This window comes from Anguilla anguilla, chromosome 11 (assembly GCF_013347855.1).
Source record: "Anguilla anguilla isolate fAngAng1 chromosome 11, fAngAng1.pri, whole genome shotgun sequence".
Lineage (NCBI taxonomy): Eukaryota > Metazoa > Chordata > Actinopteri > Anguilliformes > Anguillidae > Anguilla > Anguilla anguilla.
Window position 1 is genome coordinate 32976843 of NC_049211.1, and position 15257 is coordinate 32992099.

Sequence of the window (15257 nt, forward strand, 5' to 3'; positions counted from 1 at the left end):
CACTTATCCCATTACAATAAAGAGTAATTGCATTAGCATTTAGCAGAGACTATCAGCCAAAGCATTGTTATCCAGTGGACAGCTTCTGAGTTACACACAGGAATGAAAAAGTGCATCATCACCAATAAGGCACAAAGGCCCATTTGTAATCCCAAAGTGTAAAGTTAAGAGAACAAACCAACAATTAGCATTTTATACAAAAGGAAATACCAGTGTACACCTAACCTACAGTATCTAAACTCAGCTGTATATACTGATAATTTATCGGACAGTCTTTTACAAATACTAACTAGGAATTCAGGAAAAAAAACGCTCCAATGTGCACATAGGGAGTTATAATAGTTATTTATTACATTTTGAATTGCCAAATATCCTACATCACTTTCTAACCATTCTTTCTCCTTCTCCAGTATATTCATATCAACAGTAATAGTAAGAAACAACCGCAGCGGAACATTACTTGTTGGATTGGAAGGTGCAAACTCTTATTTTCTTTACTTCATATTCTTCTGCTTCTATTTATATTCCATCCAAATCCATCGCCATCAAATCTGTCCCAAGATGTATTTAATATCTTCTTAGAATCATTTTCCTCTCCACAACCTTTCAATTGAATCCAGTCGGTCAAAGCTAGTTTATTCTTTCTTAATTCCAAAAATTCCTTATGAATTCCTCCTGATTCAATTAGAATAGCATTATTAGAGCTGACTTCATTGCACCTATACAAAACCTTAAAGCTCTACTCATTCTGTCGAATTTGTAATAATGTAAAGCTACTACTGCATATACAATACATTCATAATCTATTGAAGATCTCATCAGTGCCGTGAATATGTTGATTAATGACTGTTTATTGGCCTCTCAGCTGTGTCCTGATACCGATCTCATAATTACTTTTTTACATTTTGTTTCAACCTTTTCCAAATGCATCCATGTATACTTATCAGCAAATCATTGATATTTAGAATTCTGATACTCTTATTTAATGGACGTCCATATACTGTAGCTTTAGTCACTGCCTATCCATATCCCTCTAGACAAATACATGTACCATGACTTACAGATAATTTAAATCGCCAATTAGAGGACCACTGTTCCACTTTTAGTAAAGCTTTGCTGAGGTTTTAAATTACATAGGGAACATTCCTTCCCCTCATACAAATGGTTCCATCATCTGCATATAACGGAAATCCTATATTTCTGTCTACATTCATAAAAATGTCATTAATTATTGCTTTAAATTGAATCATAGGACTGATCACTCTTCCTTGCGGAGTACCATTTTCTGTATGAAAACAATTTTATCCTATTTTAACTCTGAACTTTCAGCCTGAGAGGAAATCTAGCACCCAATTATATAGTCTCCTTCTAATACCCATTTAATTCATTCTGATGAACAGACCTCTCCACGTGGAATCACAGGCTTTCTCAATAGCGAAGTATCCTACAGCCATTCTTTCATTTTAAAAGTCTTTTCGACCTCATTAATTGCAATTGTGTCTAGTGTGGACCTACTCTTGCGGAAACCACTCTGACACGAGCTAAGAAGACGTCTTCGCTCTGGAAAGTGTGTTGACCTTCGGGCTAATAATCTTCTTCATCCATTTACGTAGATGGGAAGTCAAAGCTATGGGCCAATGATTTCCTGCATTTGCAAGATCTTTGGCAGGTTTACTGAAAGGTAATATCACTGCACTCTTCCAGTCAGTAGGCAAAGCTCCTTCTCTCCAGATCTTGTCAAAAAGTCCTAATAGAATCGTTAATATTTCCTCTGGTAACTGGTGAAACATTGCATTGCGTAACTGATCTCGTCCTGGTGTTTTGTATCCACTGCCATCTAAAACTCTAAAGCTGATTTCATCTCACATAATGTAAGTTCCACATCAAGAGCTGATCCATCCTCATCTTTCTTTTGATTCATATCATTATTAGCCCTCATAATCTCCATTTTCCGTTTTCTATTAAAATCATCTAAGAGATTGCCACTGTGTACGCTAGCAAAAGCCTTCCCAAGCATATTAACCTTTTCTTTCTTAGATATCGTCAGCATGTCACCATCTACTAACACAGGGCTTTCGGCTGACTTCCTTTACCCACTCATTCTCGTAAGCATTGACTGATCTACCCCCAGTTCAAATCCTCTCCCTGCAGTAGAACAGATCTGTCTCCTTGCATTCTTCTTAGTAGGCCTGATAACTCTTCCGGACATAGCTCTTTTCTTTTGGTCCTGAATTAGATTGTCTTGATTCAGATTATCTTAATATTCTAAAGGCTTAATTTTGTTCTGACAGTCTTACTCTACCATTCCACCACTATTTCCTTTTTTCAAATTACTGTGCTTTTTGGTGTACTTTTCAATGCAGCATTCATAATCATATTTATGACTTGAGTACATTTATCTACCTTTCTTTCAATGGGCTCCATGTTTGCTACCTCCAATGCAGCATCCCATACATTTACCCCAACCAGCTCCGCAAAGCACCATCTATTAAATGTACTCCCTTCTTGTGCACATACATTAATATTCATGGTACATAAGATTGGAAAATGGCCAGTTCTTGTGGTTGACTCATTCTTCCACTCACATGAACCTGATACCAATGTGAAATCATAAAAATGTACTTATGGTAATATTCACTCTCTCTCTTTCTTTGTTAAGACAAGCAAGTAACCTTTCATCAATTTATTTCTTCAACTACTATTCCATTGGTATCAGTATGAGTCCCAACCCACAAGCAGTTATGCGCATTGAAGCCTCAACACCATATCTCCCTTCTTTCTATTTTGCCTGAAATAGCATTAAGCATTTTGATAGTTAAACCCTGACATGGGTTATAGAAATTGATTAGTTTAATATTCCCTTTTGTCTTGTGTATTTAAATTATCATACATTCTACTTCTGAGCGAGCTGACAACCTTCTACAGGCCTAAGTGTCCTAAACAAATGTTTCACATCGACCATCTTGTTTATCAATCCTGTGATATCTTATTGGTCTAAAATTCTAAGTGTGGCCGTAACCACGTATCTTAAACCCAAAGCATATCTGGCACAACCTCTAAATCAGAAATTAACCATTTAAACACTTTTCCATTAGCTATCAAGCTTCTAGGATTCTACTGGTCTATATGGAACTCCAGTCAACTGGAATCCTCATTCATTGGCCCCTTCCGCAGAGATCGACAACGATTGGCTACAGGTAGAATCGGTTGCATCCACGGTCTACTAATTTTCCGGAATAACCCGGATGCTCTGTACTTGTTTTGAAACTGAATTTCTACAAACTGAATTTTTACATGCTGATGTGTTCACTCTGGAGTGAAATCCAGAGCTTAGGAGCCCTCACAGAAAAGGATCTATCGGCTTTACTTTTTACTATGGAGCACGAAACAATAAGGAGAGCACTCAGTGAGGACCTGAGCAATCTCCCAGAACAATTGGGCGCCGGAAGCTCAGAAATATAGATAGGTGCAAGGCCGTGCAAAGCTTTAAGAGTTATCAATAAAACTGAAAAATCATTTCAAAAAATAACAGGAAGCCAGGGGTGCTTGGCAAGGATTGGGGTGATTGGGGTGATACGTGTGCTCTGGTGATGTCTATGGGTCACAGACTTCTGGCAGTCATTGAATGCAAAGGTTTTGTAATCAAGTGCTAAATATTTCATTTCAGATCATGCTGATTTGTCCAATTACTTTTGCTCCCATAAAATGGGGGAACTATGCATAAAAACGCCTCTAATTCCTTTTAGATTACCTCTTTTTCTTTCTTATTTCTCAGCCTCATAATGCCTTCCGTGACTTTCATTGGCACAACTCTGGTCCTCATGTCCACAAACACCAATAACAGACTTCAAAGGCAATCAAAAGGAAAGAATCAAAACTAGATACTGAAAGCTCTGTTATACCGGCTCTACGGAAGAAATTGAACACATTGACTAATTACAACCTGTGATGCCATTTGTCCAAAACATCATGACGCCCTGAAATGTGGGAACTATTTATAAAAAGTCCTGTAAATTCAATATGGTGAAACCAAAATGTATAATAATGCCCTTAAATAAAAGCAGAGAATGTGCACTTTAACCACATGTTTGTTTGAGTACAAATCTAAAATTGTGGAGTACAGACCCAAATCAATTGTGTGTGTGTGCGTGTGTGTGTGTGTGTGTGTGTGTATATATATATATATATATATATGTGCTATATGTGCGCGCTATATGTGCGCGCGCACGTCCCGTGCCCATTGTAAAAGCAAGGAATATCATTAACTAATTACAGTGCCAGTAAACAAACCGTCCATCTCTCGAAATTCAGTCTCAGGTTTTATTTACTTTAAATCTATCTTCCATATTTGTTGCATCCTATAGATTACAATAGGCTTCTATGTTTATTGGACATATCGGTAGTCAATCGTTAAAAGGATGAATTAGCCTTGATTTATTCAGATCGTTTGTTTAGATAATTACATGGACGAAGCGAGTATTCGTTTATGCAGATGACTTTCTCATTGAAACTTATTCTCATAAAACATTTCATATTGTCGATTATTCAGTACCGTATATGTCCCCCGATAAAAAAGCTTTTTATTTTCAGAACATAAACAATAGTTTAATTTTCCTTTGTAACTCTCTTTTCAAACTGCACCTATTTGTTGCTAAATAAAAGATTGATAATTATGGAAGGAAATGTTTATGGAAGGAATTATAAATACAATTGTATGTATTCCAGAACTGCATTATTTCATTCTGAACAGACGACAAAATATATTTAGCTACTTACGTCCTGGAAAATTGAAATTCCTTGGATCTGGTTTCTCTGCAGTAGCTGTTCTTCTTGCTTGGAATACAGGTGCTGCAGCTTGGCAGACTGAAGGCACATAGTGATAATCTCCGTGCATGCCATCATTTTTTACACGTTAAAACTGGACGAAGTGTCTTGTGCACACTTGCCTATGAGCTGGGAGCACGCTCGATGGATGCTTTGCCTTTGTCTTTCAGGCGGCTTTCGAATGGCCACTGTCCACTCTGTGGTGCTGAAACGCCGAGCCTTAAGGACGCTGCTCTGCGTTCACGCGACTTTCCTTGGTCAAATATATAACCCCGCCCTCTTCTTATATGATTGGCTAACACCATATTTGAGCAAAGTGGTCTAGGAAGATCCCATTCGTGAACATTTTACACTGCATTTGGGTTCTGCCCCACTTGCAAATAGGGAAATATTGAACTGACTATCAAGTATCTTTTTATAACATTCATAAAAAAGGTATGTTAGGCTACGCTTAGTCCACTATAGGTTGTACTGCACACATTGTGTGTGTTCGTAAAAATTAATGTAAACACAAAGGCTGTCAAGAAATATGAGCCACAGTGTGTTATCGTCTGTCCCGATGGTTCCAAATACTGCGGTAGCCTATTTTAAGAATGGGACGTGGAACACTGTTACCCAAATCCATAGAGCCTGACTGTTATTATACCGAAAGCGCCATCTTCTGGATATTTCACACGTACTGTGTGTTCACTGGTTTGGATTTGGGGTAATCATTAATCGTGATTTTATGCGATTTTGGGGTTACCCGATCTTTTCTGCAGAAGTCAGTTCCGTTAGACATACCATACGTGATTTGTAATTGCACTCACTAGGCTATATCTTTCGTGAACCAACAATATGCTCACTTTTAAAAGTATAATTGCAGTTTGCCGTTTTTAATAGATTTAGCTACTTGTATTATACCCTGGGACAACTTCGACGTTTACCTTTGCGTCGGAGTGCAGTCATATTCCGACATACTCCTACTTCCAGAAGTGTTTACTGGAAAGATACAAACCTTACCGCACGATACAGCTCTCCACTTACATCTGCCGGTTGGAGCAGAAAGTACCAACAGCTGGGACACGGTACGTCACACCCACAGTTTTCAAAGCCTTCCGACTTTGCGTAAAGTCGCCCTACGTTGCGTGAAGTCGCCAGTGTATAATAAAATAATGGGTATATGGCAAAGTAAATGGAATAATGAAAGAAAGGATGGAGATACAGTACTATACAGAAATCAATAACTGTTTACTAGTTTAAAGGGAAGTAAATAAGAGAAGAGGTAGTATTATCGAGACTAAGATTTGATCATCCAGAGCTCAACTCAACTTTGTTTTTATGGGTAAACGCAATTCAGATATGTGTGTGGAATGAAATGTCAAATAAAGTGGTAAACACGTACTTTTGCAATGTACAAAATATAATTCAGAGAGGGAAAGGTTGTACCAAATAGTGAACGAGGTTGGACGGGGATGGGACTTCAAAAGGATATTAGGGATGGGGTTACGGAAGGTTAGTAAGGCACTTTTATGTTTTCTTAGAGATATACTAGGTTAGTGAATAGAATTTAAGATTTAGGCAAGAACAATTAAACTACATAATACCGCACACTCCAGCACAGTAGGTGGCGGTGTGCATCTTAACATTGGCTTAAAATCCGCTAATAAAATCAAAGAGGAAGAAGAAGGAAAAGAAGAAAGCCGCCCAACGTTGCGTAATCACGTGAGAAGGTTACGAAGATGGTGGAAGTTTCTTTCCTGGAGTAAACTGGAGTGGAACCCGCACAATAAAGACTACAGTGTCCCCCTGACAACTTGGGCGCACGTTTTTAATTTAATCCACTTACAGATACGGGTAAGGTAAACCACCCAAAAAGCTTGCTTTGTGCACATTATACAGCTGGTCAGTCACCCAGCTAAACGATATGCTTGTTAACTTCGCGTCCTCGCCGTCTAGAGGTGTGTGGAATCGGTGCTGGCACACTGAAGTGCCCGAACTGGTTTCGATCTACTCGGCAGGGCAGTAAACGTCAGCTGGGTTGTTGTGAAATTTTAGTTGTATATGAAAAATTGTAGTATAGATTTGCGGACTGGCTGTCTAGTTACATGTCGGGCCCATTGTTTAGTTCGTGCTTACTTATTCATTAGAATTTGCTAGCGAAGCAGAAGTGTTGTTAGCGGCTGCGAACGCTAGCTTTACATATGAACGTTGACTATACACAAGGATAGGACAGCAGTTGTCTAGCAATAACGCGAATTTGTTAACCAGAGGCCTCTGTCCACCGTTTATGGAATAGATCGCCAGCTAAATTAGTCTAGCTAATCTGGCTGTCATTCTTGCAAATGCACTTTCTGTAGTCTTAATTTAGGTTAATTTGCTATTCAGTGTTATACCGGTATATTAAACGGTCCCTTTAACGTCAGAAGGCTGCGAGTATATTATTTGCTCAAGTTAACTTCGCTACAACATTGTGAGCACGGCTGTCTATCTGTCTACGCAATGGTATGCATGTCATCATAATGTAAGGCTAAGGTTAACTGAACCGCGAATTTAAATTGGTACTACCTCACCTCGCCAAGTATAAGTTCATAGATTTTACCTGGCTATCTGTCATTGTTTTGCTAGTATTAGGATTGTGAATTTGGGAGAAGACCCACCCTCTTATCTTCCTTACCATTAAGTTAGCTAGATAAACTAAATAATAACTTTGTGCGTGTGTGCGCGCGCGCGTGTGTGGGTGTGTTTGTGTGCGCGCGCGCGTGTGTAAACAAATATTTAACCATACTGGGCTAATTCTTAACGCTGCTTATTGCCATTAAGTAAACCAATGGATTAAGTGCCGAATAACCAAATGTAGTAACATTTCAAGTGACCCATATGGGGAAATATCAGAAAGAAATATAAATATCTACTTTGTTTTTCTGTCGAAAACAAGTTTCATGGAAAGCTTTTCACAGATAAGCGGATTGCCAAATGGGCACGGACGGAATAGCCTACGTAAACAACCCAGCCCATATAATCATGTTTGTGTCATACGGACACTTGCTGAATATTTCTGGAATGAGTGTGAGCGCTGGGGGGTGTACTAAGAAGGAAGCGGGCTATGAGGGCTTAGGACGGTCCCATTGTCAAAACAGGTTTTTTTTGCAAGTGCTATTTTGCTGACTTTTTGCGCCCTCTATCTACCCTCTTTAGTCCTCATCATTGCAGACTAAAATTCAGTTCAGGTGAATGATAAGAAATACCTGGCATTTTTTTTAGGTCAGCCAGTGGTACAATTTGCATGTAAAAACTACGAAAACATTCTCTTTTTTTCCCCTGATAGACCAAACTGATTAAATTCACCAGCGTTTTACTGGCATTTGTTACTAGCAACAGCTGGCCTCTAATTTTCCTGAAACTTCAAGCGCTTGTTAGGCCACTGTTATTATAGTTGCATGTTATTTTAAACATTTCCCACTGCTGCACACAAGATATTGGTTATTTTAATAAATGAATGTTTTTAAAGGAAGCAATCTGTGATTTTTTCCTCTTTTCAGTTTTCTGTGATTTTCAACAACTGTGCCGTGACTGCTCCGTTAGCCAATATTTTCCCAGACAAATATATCCAGCCTTATTAATAATGTTGCCTAATTTTTATGACACAACATGCACTAGCAAAATAACACCTGCCTTCTCAGACACGCCCCTCTCATGTCATTTTCCTTTCAGAAGTCATTAGAATTCACCTATTTGAAAGCTGTTCTGAACAAAATGATCGGAAACACTCGTTGGTGTGGTGCACCCCCTGGCAATTTACAGTTCTCGCGTGCCTGGTTCAGATGGTGGATGACTCGCATTTTCCTCTCGTCATATAAATTTGAGTTAGCCCGTGCCTCCGTCTCTCAGCAGCGCGTCACGTATTGGGTGATGTCAGAAGCCTTGTCCTATTTCACCCCCTATATAACCCCCAAAGCCCTTGTCCACTCCAGGGACTCGGCTGTCCCTGGAAATACGCCCTACGCCAAATCCGTGAGTCCAGATGGCTCTGTTTGGGAATGGGCTATACCTTGGGCTTCATAAGCTCGCTTCACAAAACCGAACCACAACCGGACTTAACCGGTATCTCAAAGGTGGTTATCATTTTGCTAAATTAATCCAGCTCTGTACATGTTCCCATGAAAGTGGTGGTGTCTGCGAAAATGAGCCTAAATCGAGTACAGCATGGACTGTACTTGATTAGTGTATTTCCCATCTAATGAAAAAAGACTGATATGGGCAGATATGAAGAACATAAAACAATTATTATCTTAAAAAGTAACACTGTTGCTGGCAACATAGCCCTGGACAATAGTTCGCAAAAAAATTGCCAATAGTGTACGTTTGTTAGTTAATACCTTATTTACCATACCACTTCTAACAACTAAATTTGCACTCTCACTAATTGTCCTTCATTTTATTTCTATGTGACAGCTGCTCAGAGCTCCTTTAGAGCTCCTACGCCTTTTTCCAAGATATTTAAAATATTGCCTGAAGCAGTCACACCAGTTTATTCATAAACTCAAGAATTATGGGATTATTTTGGTGTCTAAATAATCTCTGCCCTGCAAAAACACCCCTGAGCTCTGTGCGGTCCTATGGGAATGGAGATGCCTTTTTCCTAAGGAGCTGATTGGTCAAAGGGTGGTGCTTTTATGTTTTAATCCAGTAGCCTGCACATAACCTGCCCTGGACCAGGTTAGCCATGCAGCATAATTTACCATGGCGATATACCCAGATTTAAAGTCAGTCAGTTTTGTGATGCAGAAGACCCAGGACTAAATCTTAAATTAGCTTTCTAACCCCATAATCTCGCTTTGTAGTACACCCCACTGGTGTTTCCATTTCCACTACAGATCCAGGTTCAGGAGTTCCTGCCTTGTTCCAAAATGTCAAAACAGGAAGTAACTTTGACCTGAATACTTTAAATAAGATATTCAGTTGGACCGATTGAACATTTTCCATGAAGTAGTTGCTTCTTGCATTTGTTTTAAGAAATCTCACGGTATTTGTGAATATACGGAAATTCTCTGATATATCATTCTGTTAAAATTATAATCAGGCAGAGCCCGGTAGAGACTAATAAATAATTCAGGCACCCCTGCTGTTGTTTAGTGCTTGTCTGGAGATTTCTGCAATCTTAAAAAACTGGCACAAGTCACAACACTTTTTCAGTTGTGGGTGTGGAATCCTTCAGATAAATTATAGCTTCTGTAGATTGCTCAAAGGAATCAAATTAATACAACCGTTTTGACTCTGACAAAATGATAGGAAAGAAACCGGCATGGTTCTTTGACATTTTTAATAACTGTTTATTGCTTCAGAATGCATTTTCACTACATAATGAGGCAAAATGTGATAGGCCTTGCTTCAGATTGGTAGCCAGGTAGTGTTTTCAGGCCGTGGAAGGGAGGACTTTGCCTTGGAGGAGGACTTTGCCTTGATCCAGGGTGGAAGCAGGGTTATTAATTACTTGGATTCCCTCGATTTTTTTTCTGTTTTGAAGAGATTTGGTGTGCTGAAATTTCAGCAGTTTTTGAGGAAGCAGGAGAAAGCAGCCTCCGCCTGTGATTCACTCGCAAGGAGAAGTGAATTGTAGTGCCTCGCAGAAGCAGCCATCTTGCTTAACGCAGTGTGTGAACGTCAGACGTTACTGCATTGCCGAAGGGCACTGAACATTCACAACAAGAATTCCTGAGGTTCAGGTTTCCACACAGTGATGACATGAGCATTAAATTAGGCCTACATTTCTCAAAACAGTTGATGACTCTGTCATATTTGGGGGACTTGGACTTTTATATGTGGCTCAGTCTTGGCATAATTTCTTGTTTAGTTGTTTTTATGGATGCGGCCCAAGTGTTGCTGTTCTTTCCCAGATTATTTCTCATTGGCCTGTGAGCGTACCCTTTGGAGCAGCGCTTGGTGAGGGAGGATGGGACGGGGGTGGGGTAGAGTTTAACTCACTTTAGACCAACTAGGCTATCCCTAAGGGATCATAAGATAGACCTGCCTGACCTTGTAACTTCAGCGTAAGCTTCAGGAAAACTTGTGGCTTATATGCTTCTCCGGGAATACACAGCCGACCTAAGCAGTCTGGATTCAAAAACCAACTTGAGCCTCTGGCTAGAGAGGTGACCTGGTCACCTCTCAATTGAAATGAACGTGTGTACCCTTCTCTAAAGCCTTAAGCAGTGCTGGGAATGGTGGCGCAGTACAGAACAGTAGCAGCATGCGTCGCGGTGCCCTGTCCTTTACAGTGTGGGCTTACATGTGCCCCGCTGCACGGAAGGTAGCGTCTGGGAGCGCTCCGGGGTCACCATGTCGGTCAGTCCGGGATTCGCGGGACCATAGAAAGGGCATTAAATAATGCTGGCGTTAAATTTGAGCTTTAAATAGCCCCTGGGGAGCAGGGGGGAGTGAGCGGCAGCTTCCCCTGCAGTCAGCAGAGCAGTCATGGGCCATTCAGGTGTTGAAATTAATAGGCTAGGTATAGAAAAACTATTTTGTATAGACACGCAAGTTTTAAAAAAAAAGTGTCAGATTAATGGCCTGCCAAGGGGACGGAATCTTTTTAAGACGGTAATTTTCGGCGTACTAATCTGTGGTTAAAGATTAGGGAAATGGCCGCCGTTTGTTCGCTGTCTGCCTTTGTTGGCGAAACTCACAGTATGTGGGCTTTCAAACTTTTTTTGTTTAGATACAGTCAGATCATGGGGGTAAAAAAAAAAGGCAGTGTGTCTGCGAATGCCTGAGTGCTTACTCATTGCTTACGGTGGCGTCGCTGGCAGAAGTTTTGGATTCCTGCTTGTTAAAAACCTGGAGGAAAGTGTTTGGTTGGCAGCTGAAGACCGAGGTCTCTAGCTGAGGGGAAAAAACTGCATTCTCTGCACACAGTCGTCGCCGTCCGAGGAGCTTGTGGAGTGCTGTAGACCGCAGTGGTCTCAGTGTATTCCACTTTGTGATTCCTAACCCTCCCCAAAGAGAAGCAAAACATGAACTTAAACCTCCATTCAAATAAGCTTATTAAATAATTCATTTTTAAAAATAAATTACGGATTTTCAACAGTTAAAACTTCTCACTTGTCCAAAACATAAAATATAAAATATATTTATTTGATTTAATGAGGTAATAATTAAAGATATCATCAGTTAAATCACCAAATTTATTGATGGGCAGATCAGCCTGTTGGATCGTCCAAAATGTACAATTCGCAGCCAAATAAAAATGAATACATTTATTAAGTTGCGAAAGTTCCAGACATGGCCATTGGTGACGTGGGGGTGAAGAAGACCGAGAGAGAGAACCGAGCACGATCACCAGATCAAATTTATAGAGGCTGTTTCTCAAAGGCGATCATCTGAAAACCAGATATCCGACACCTGCTAGCGGCGACGGGCCGTTTGACCTTCACGCGGATGTCGGTAGCTGAAGTGTCTCGTACGGCGTGCCGTACTTGGCAAACTTTTTTCCACACTCTCCTGCGCTTCCCGCCATCATCCCGCTCGCGGTCTGGCGTGCGGCCGCTGTGCGGTGGGCGGGTGGAGTCGCCCGGTCTCCGTTTGAGCGCTCGTTCACAACGGCGCGGCGCCCAGGGCTCTGCTTCACCGGCTTCTGTCCGAACCGCCGCAATGAATTATTAACCCGGGTCTCGGTCGATCGGAAAAAAAAAGCGCGCGCGGGTTTCACGTGTCGAAAGGGAAAGGGGTTGGCGGTCGTATCATGCGCCGCCGTGAAAGGCTGAGGCTATTGTCGGCCCAGGAAGTACTGGGGCAGATTTTCTTTTGTGGCAGAGACCGTACGCTCAGGTGTTGCGTTACGGTCATCTCAGCTCCCGCCAAGTGCTCTGGCACATTAAATGGTCTGCATCTATGAAATCATGGTCTGCAGATATGCAATCATGGTGTGCATATATGCAGTCATGGCCTGCAGATATGCAATCATGGTGTGCATATATGCAGTCATGGCCTGCATGTGTGCAATCATGGCCTGCATGTGTGCAGTCATTACCTGCATGTGTGCAAACATGGCCTATATATATACAATCAAGGATGGTTGTCACTGAGCTGGGGTGGGATGGAATGGAATTGTAAGAATGAGCACAGACAGCCATTCTGGATTTATGATTTTGTGCATATTACAATTCCTTTTACATTAATTAAATTACAATTCCTTTTACATTCATTAAATTTAATTACATGATTGCCAGTTTGGAATTTATGAATTGAAGTTCAGTACATTTAATGAACTGACAGATATTAAATAGAATTAACCCCCACCCTGTTATGATATGTAAAACCAGCTGCTGTAGAATTTGACTAGCTGTTGGCACCTGCTCATTATATTTGGCACAAGGCCCAAGCAGGTTTTTTTAAAAACCTGTTACATAGGCTATTTAAAATATTTTTAAGCAGCAAGCATGGCCACTGCTTTGAATGCACATTAGAATAAGGGGTTGGATTATGTCTGTCTGTAGGAAGAGTTTTAGGCGTTATAAAGTGGGACCTTACAAAACTGTTTTGTGTGGCTGTAGCCAACTAAATTCACGTCAGAAAACTTCACCGACATTGGAACTAGGGCTGGTTATTTTCAGTTATTTCAAAGATCGGGGGATCGCATAATGTGCTTGATTCCAGATCGATTCCTAGCATGGGGAATGATCTATTTTTAGAACGCGTCTTGGCTGGGCAGCAGCACTGGTTGTGTAGAAAATGGACTCGCGCCTCATTACATCAGTACCCACGCACATCAATACCCAGGTTTTTCCGTCATTATCTAGTCTTAATGCTTAATGTCAGTAAACATAGTCAAATGTTGCGCGCCCACAAAACCAAAGTACAACGGCTTGGCTGAATACTCTATTCTGTTTGGCTGGGACGTGTGTATTATTTAAGCAAGAGGCTGTGCTATATTGTGAATATAGTCACAGCTAAAGGGCATTGTTAGACTCAATGCAAAGCACAGCCTTGCTTTCTGTGTCCGAATATTGCCAGCCTTGACACGTCTCTTTTGGCGCCGTACTGAATCGCGACTTCTTCTCCTGGACATCCCATGATGCAGTGCGCATACATTAGAATACACAGATAGTAATTTTGGTGTTTGAATACTGGCACCTCCCACGGTTAACTGTGTACTGGACTACCCCTACACACCCCTACTTTCAATGCCATGTGAACTCTGGACATACCACATTGGCCTTCAGTGCCTTCCTAAATTAATAAAAAACTGTTCTGACCAGCCAGCACCAGACTCGACGTTTGATTGGAGGAACTGGTGTGCGACCACAAATTAGGCTTCAGCTAGGCCTAGTTTGATAAAGGTAGTAGGCCAAATCTGTAAATAATTTATTCATTAAATATCTGTGCTAAATAGCTGTGTAGGAAGAAATTTTTCACCTGCCATTGGTTACACGGTAGCCTAATAAAAAAAGAAGAATGCAAGCTGTGTACATTTCTCTTGATAAGAGCGTATGTGTAGCAAATGATTGTGGGAATTAATGGAAGCCCAGCCTGCTAATTAACTTGTATCCCAGTGACCCGTTCACTTCTGCACCATGGTGCTATAGGGATGGAATTCCTTTAACAACGCGTGTGTGTTAGGCTAAACGACGCACATCACGCACTTCGCAAAGATGTGTCATTCCCCAGTCTCTGGTTCTGCAGGGTGTCAGCTAAGGAACCAGGTGAACTGACAATTCAGGGATGTCATTCTTTTTTCTTTTTTCTTCATCAGTCAGGAAATACTAAATGACCTTTGTGTGTGTGTGTTTTGCAGGTAGATCGCTCCAGCCCTGTGTAATGGCCTGCAGCAATGCCAAACCAGGCTCTGTCAATGGCTACCCCCTGAAGGCACAGCTTCAGATCACTGGTGCGTGAGTACGCCCCACCTGCACTGTGCTCACAGCCGTCAGACCCCCCGGTCTTCAGTATGCCCCACCTGCCACACAACCATTAGACCCCCAGCCTTCAGTATGCCCCACCTGCCACACAACCAGTAGACCCCCAGCCTTCAGTACACCACCCACCTGCCACACAACCATTAGACCCCCAGCCTTCAGTATGCCCCACCTGCCACACAACCATTAGACCCCCAGCCTTCAGTATGCCCCACCTGCCACACAACCAGTAGACCCCCAGCCTTCAGTACACCCCACCTTCCACACAACCATTAGACCCCCAGCCTTCAGTATGCCCCACCTGCCACACAACCATTAGACCCCCAGCCTTCAGTACACCCCACCTGCTCCACAGCCCCACACCCCCAGCCTTCAGTACACCCCACCTGCCACACAACCATTAGACCATTAGACCCCCAGCCTTCCGTACACCCCACCTGCTCCAAAGCTCCAAATCCTTTGCCTTGGAATCAGAGACATTATTGACTTGAAAATTGAAATATCCGGCCATTAGAAATCTGTCAAAACAAATCAATAAAA

At 41.4% G+C, this 15257-nt stretch overlaps 2 protein-coding genes across 3 annotated transcripts in view; one reads left to right on the forward strand and one right to left on the reverse strand.

Moving 5' to 3' along the window:
- Positions 1–5373, reverse strand: part of LOC118207211 (N-terminal EF-hand calcium-binding protein 1-like) — a 47167-nt gene extending 41794 nt beyond the window's left edge. The window contains exon 1 of one of the 2 annotated variants that reach the window (XM_035380560.1): positions 4777–5373. In XM_035380560.1, the coding sequence (XP_035236451.1) occupies positions 4777–4902 (126 nt within the window). In that variant the 5' untranslated portion in view covers positions 4903–5373. The remainder of the gene's footprint in view (positions 1–4776) is intronic. The other variant, XM_035380561.1, reaches the window with a different exon arrangement.
- A 1136-nt stretch (positions 5374–6509) lies between these two features.
- Positions 6510–15257, forward strand: part of itchb (itchy E3 ubiquitin protein ligase b) — a 36561-nt gene continuing 27813 nt past the window's right edge. The window contains exons 1-2 of the mRNA XM_035382244.1: positions 6510–6660; positions 14597–14689. Of these exons, the coding sequence (XP_035238135.1) occupies positions 14620–14689 (70 nt within the window). The 5' untranslated portion in view covers positions 6510–6660; positions 14597–14619. The remainder of the gene's footprint in view (positions 6661–14596; positions 14690–15257) is intronic.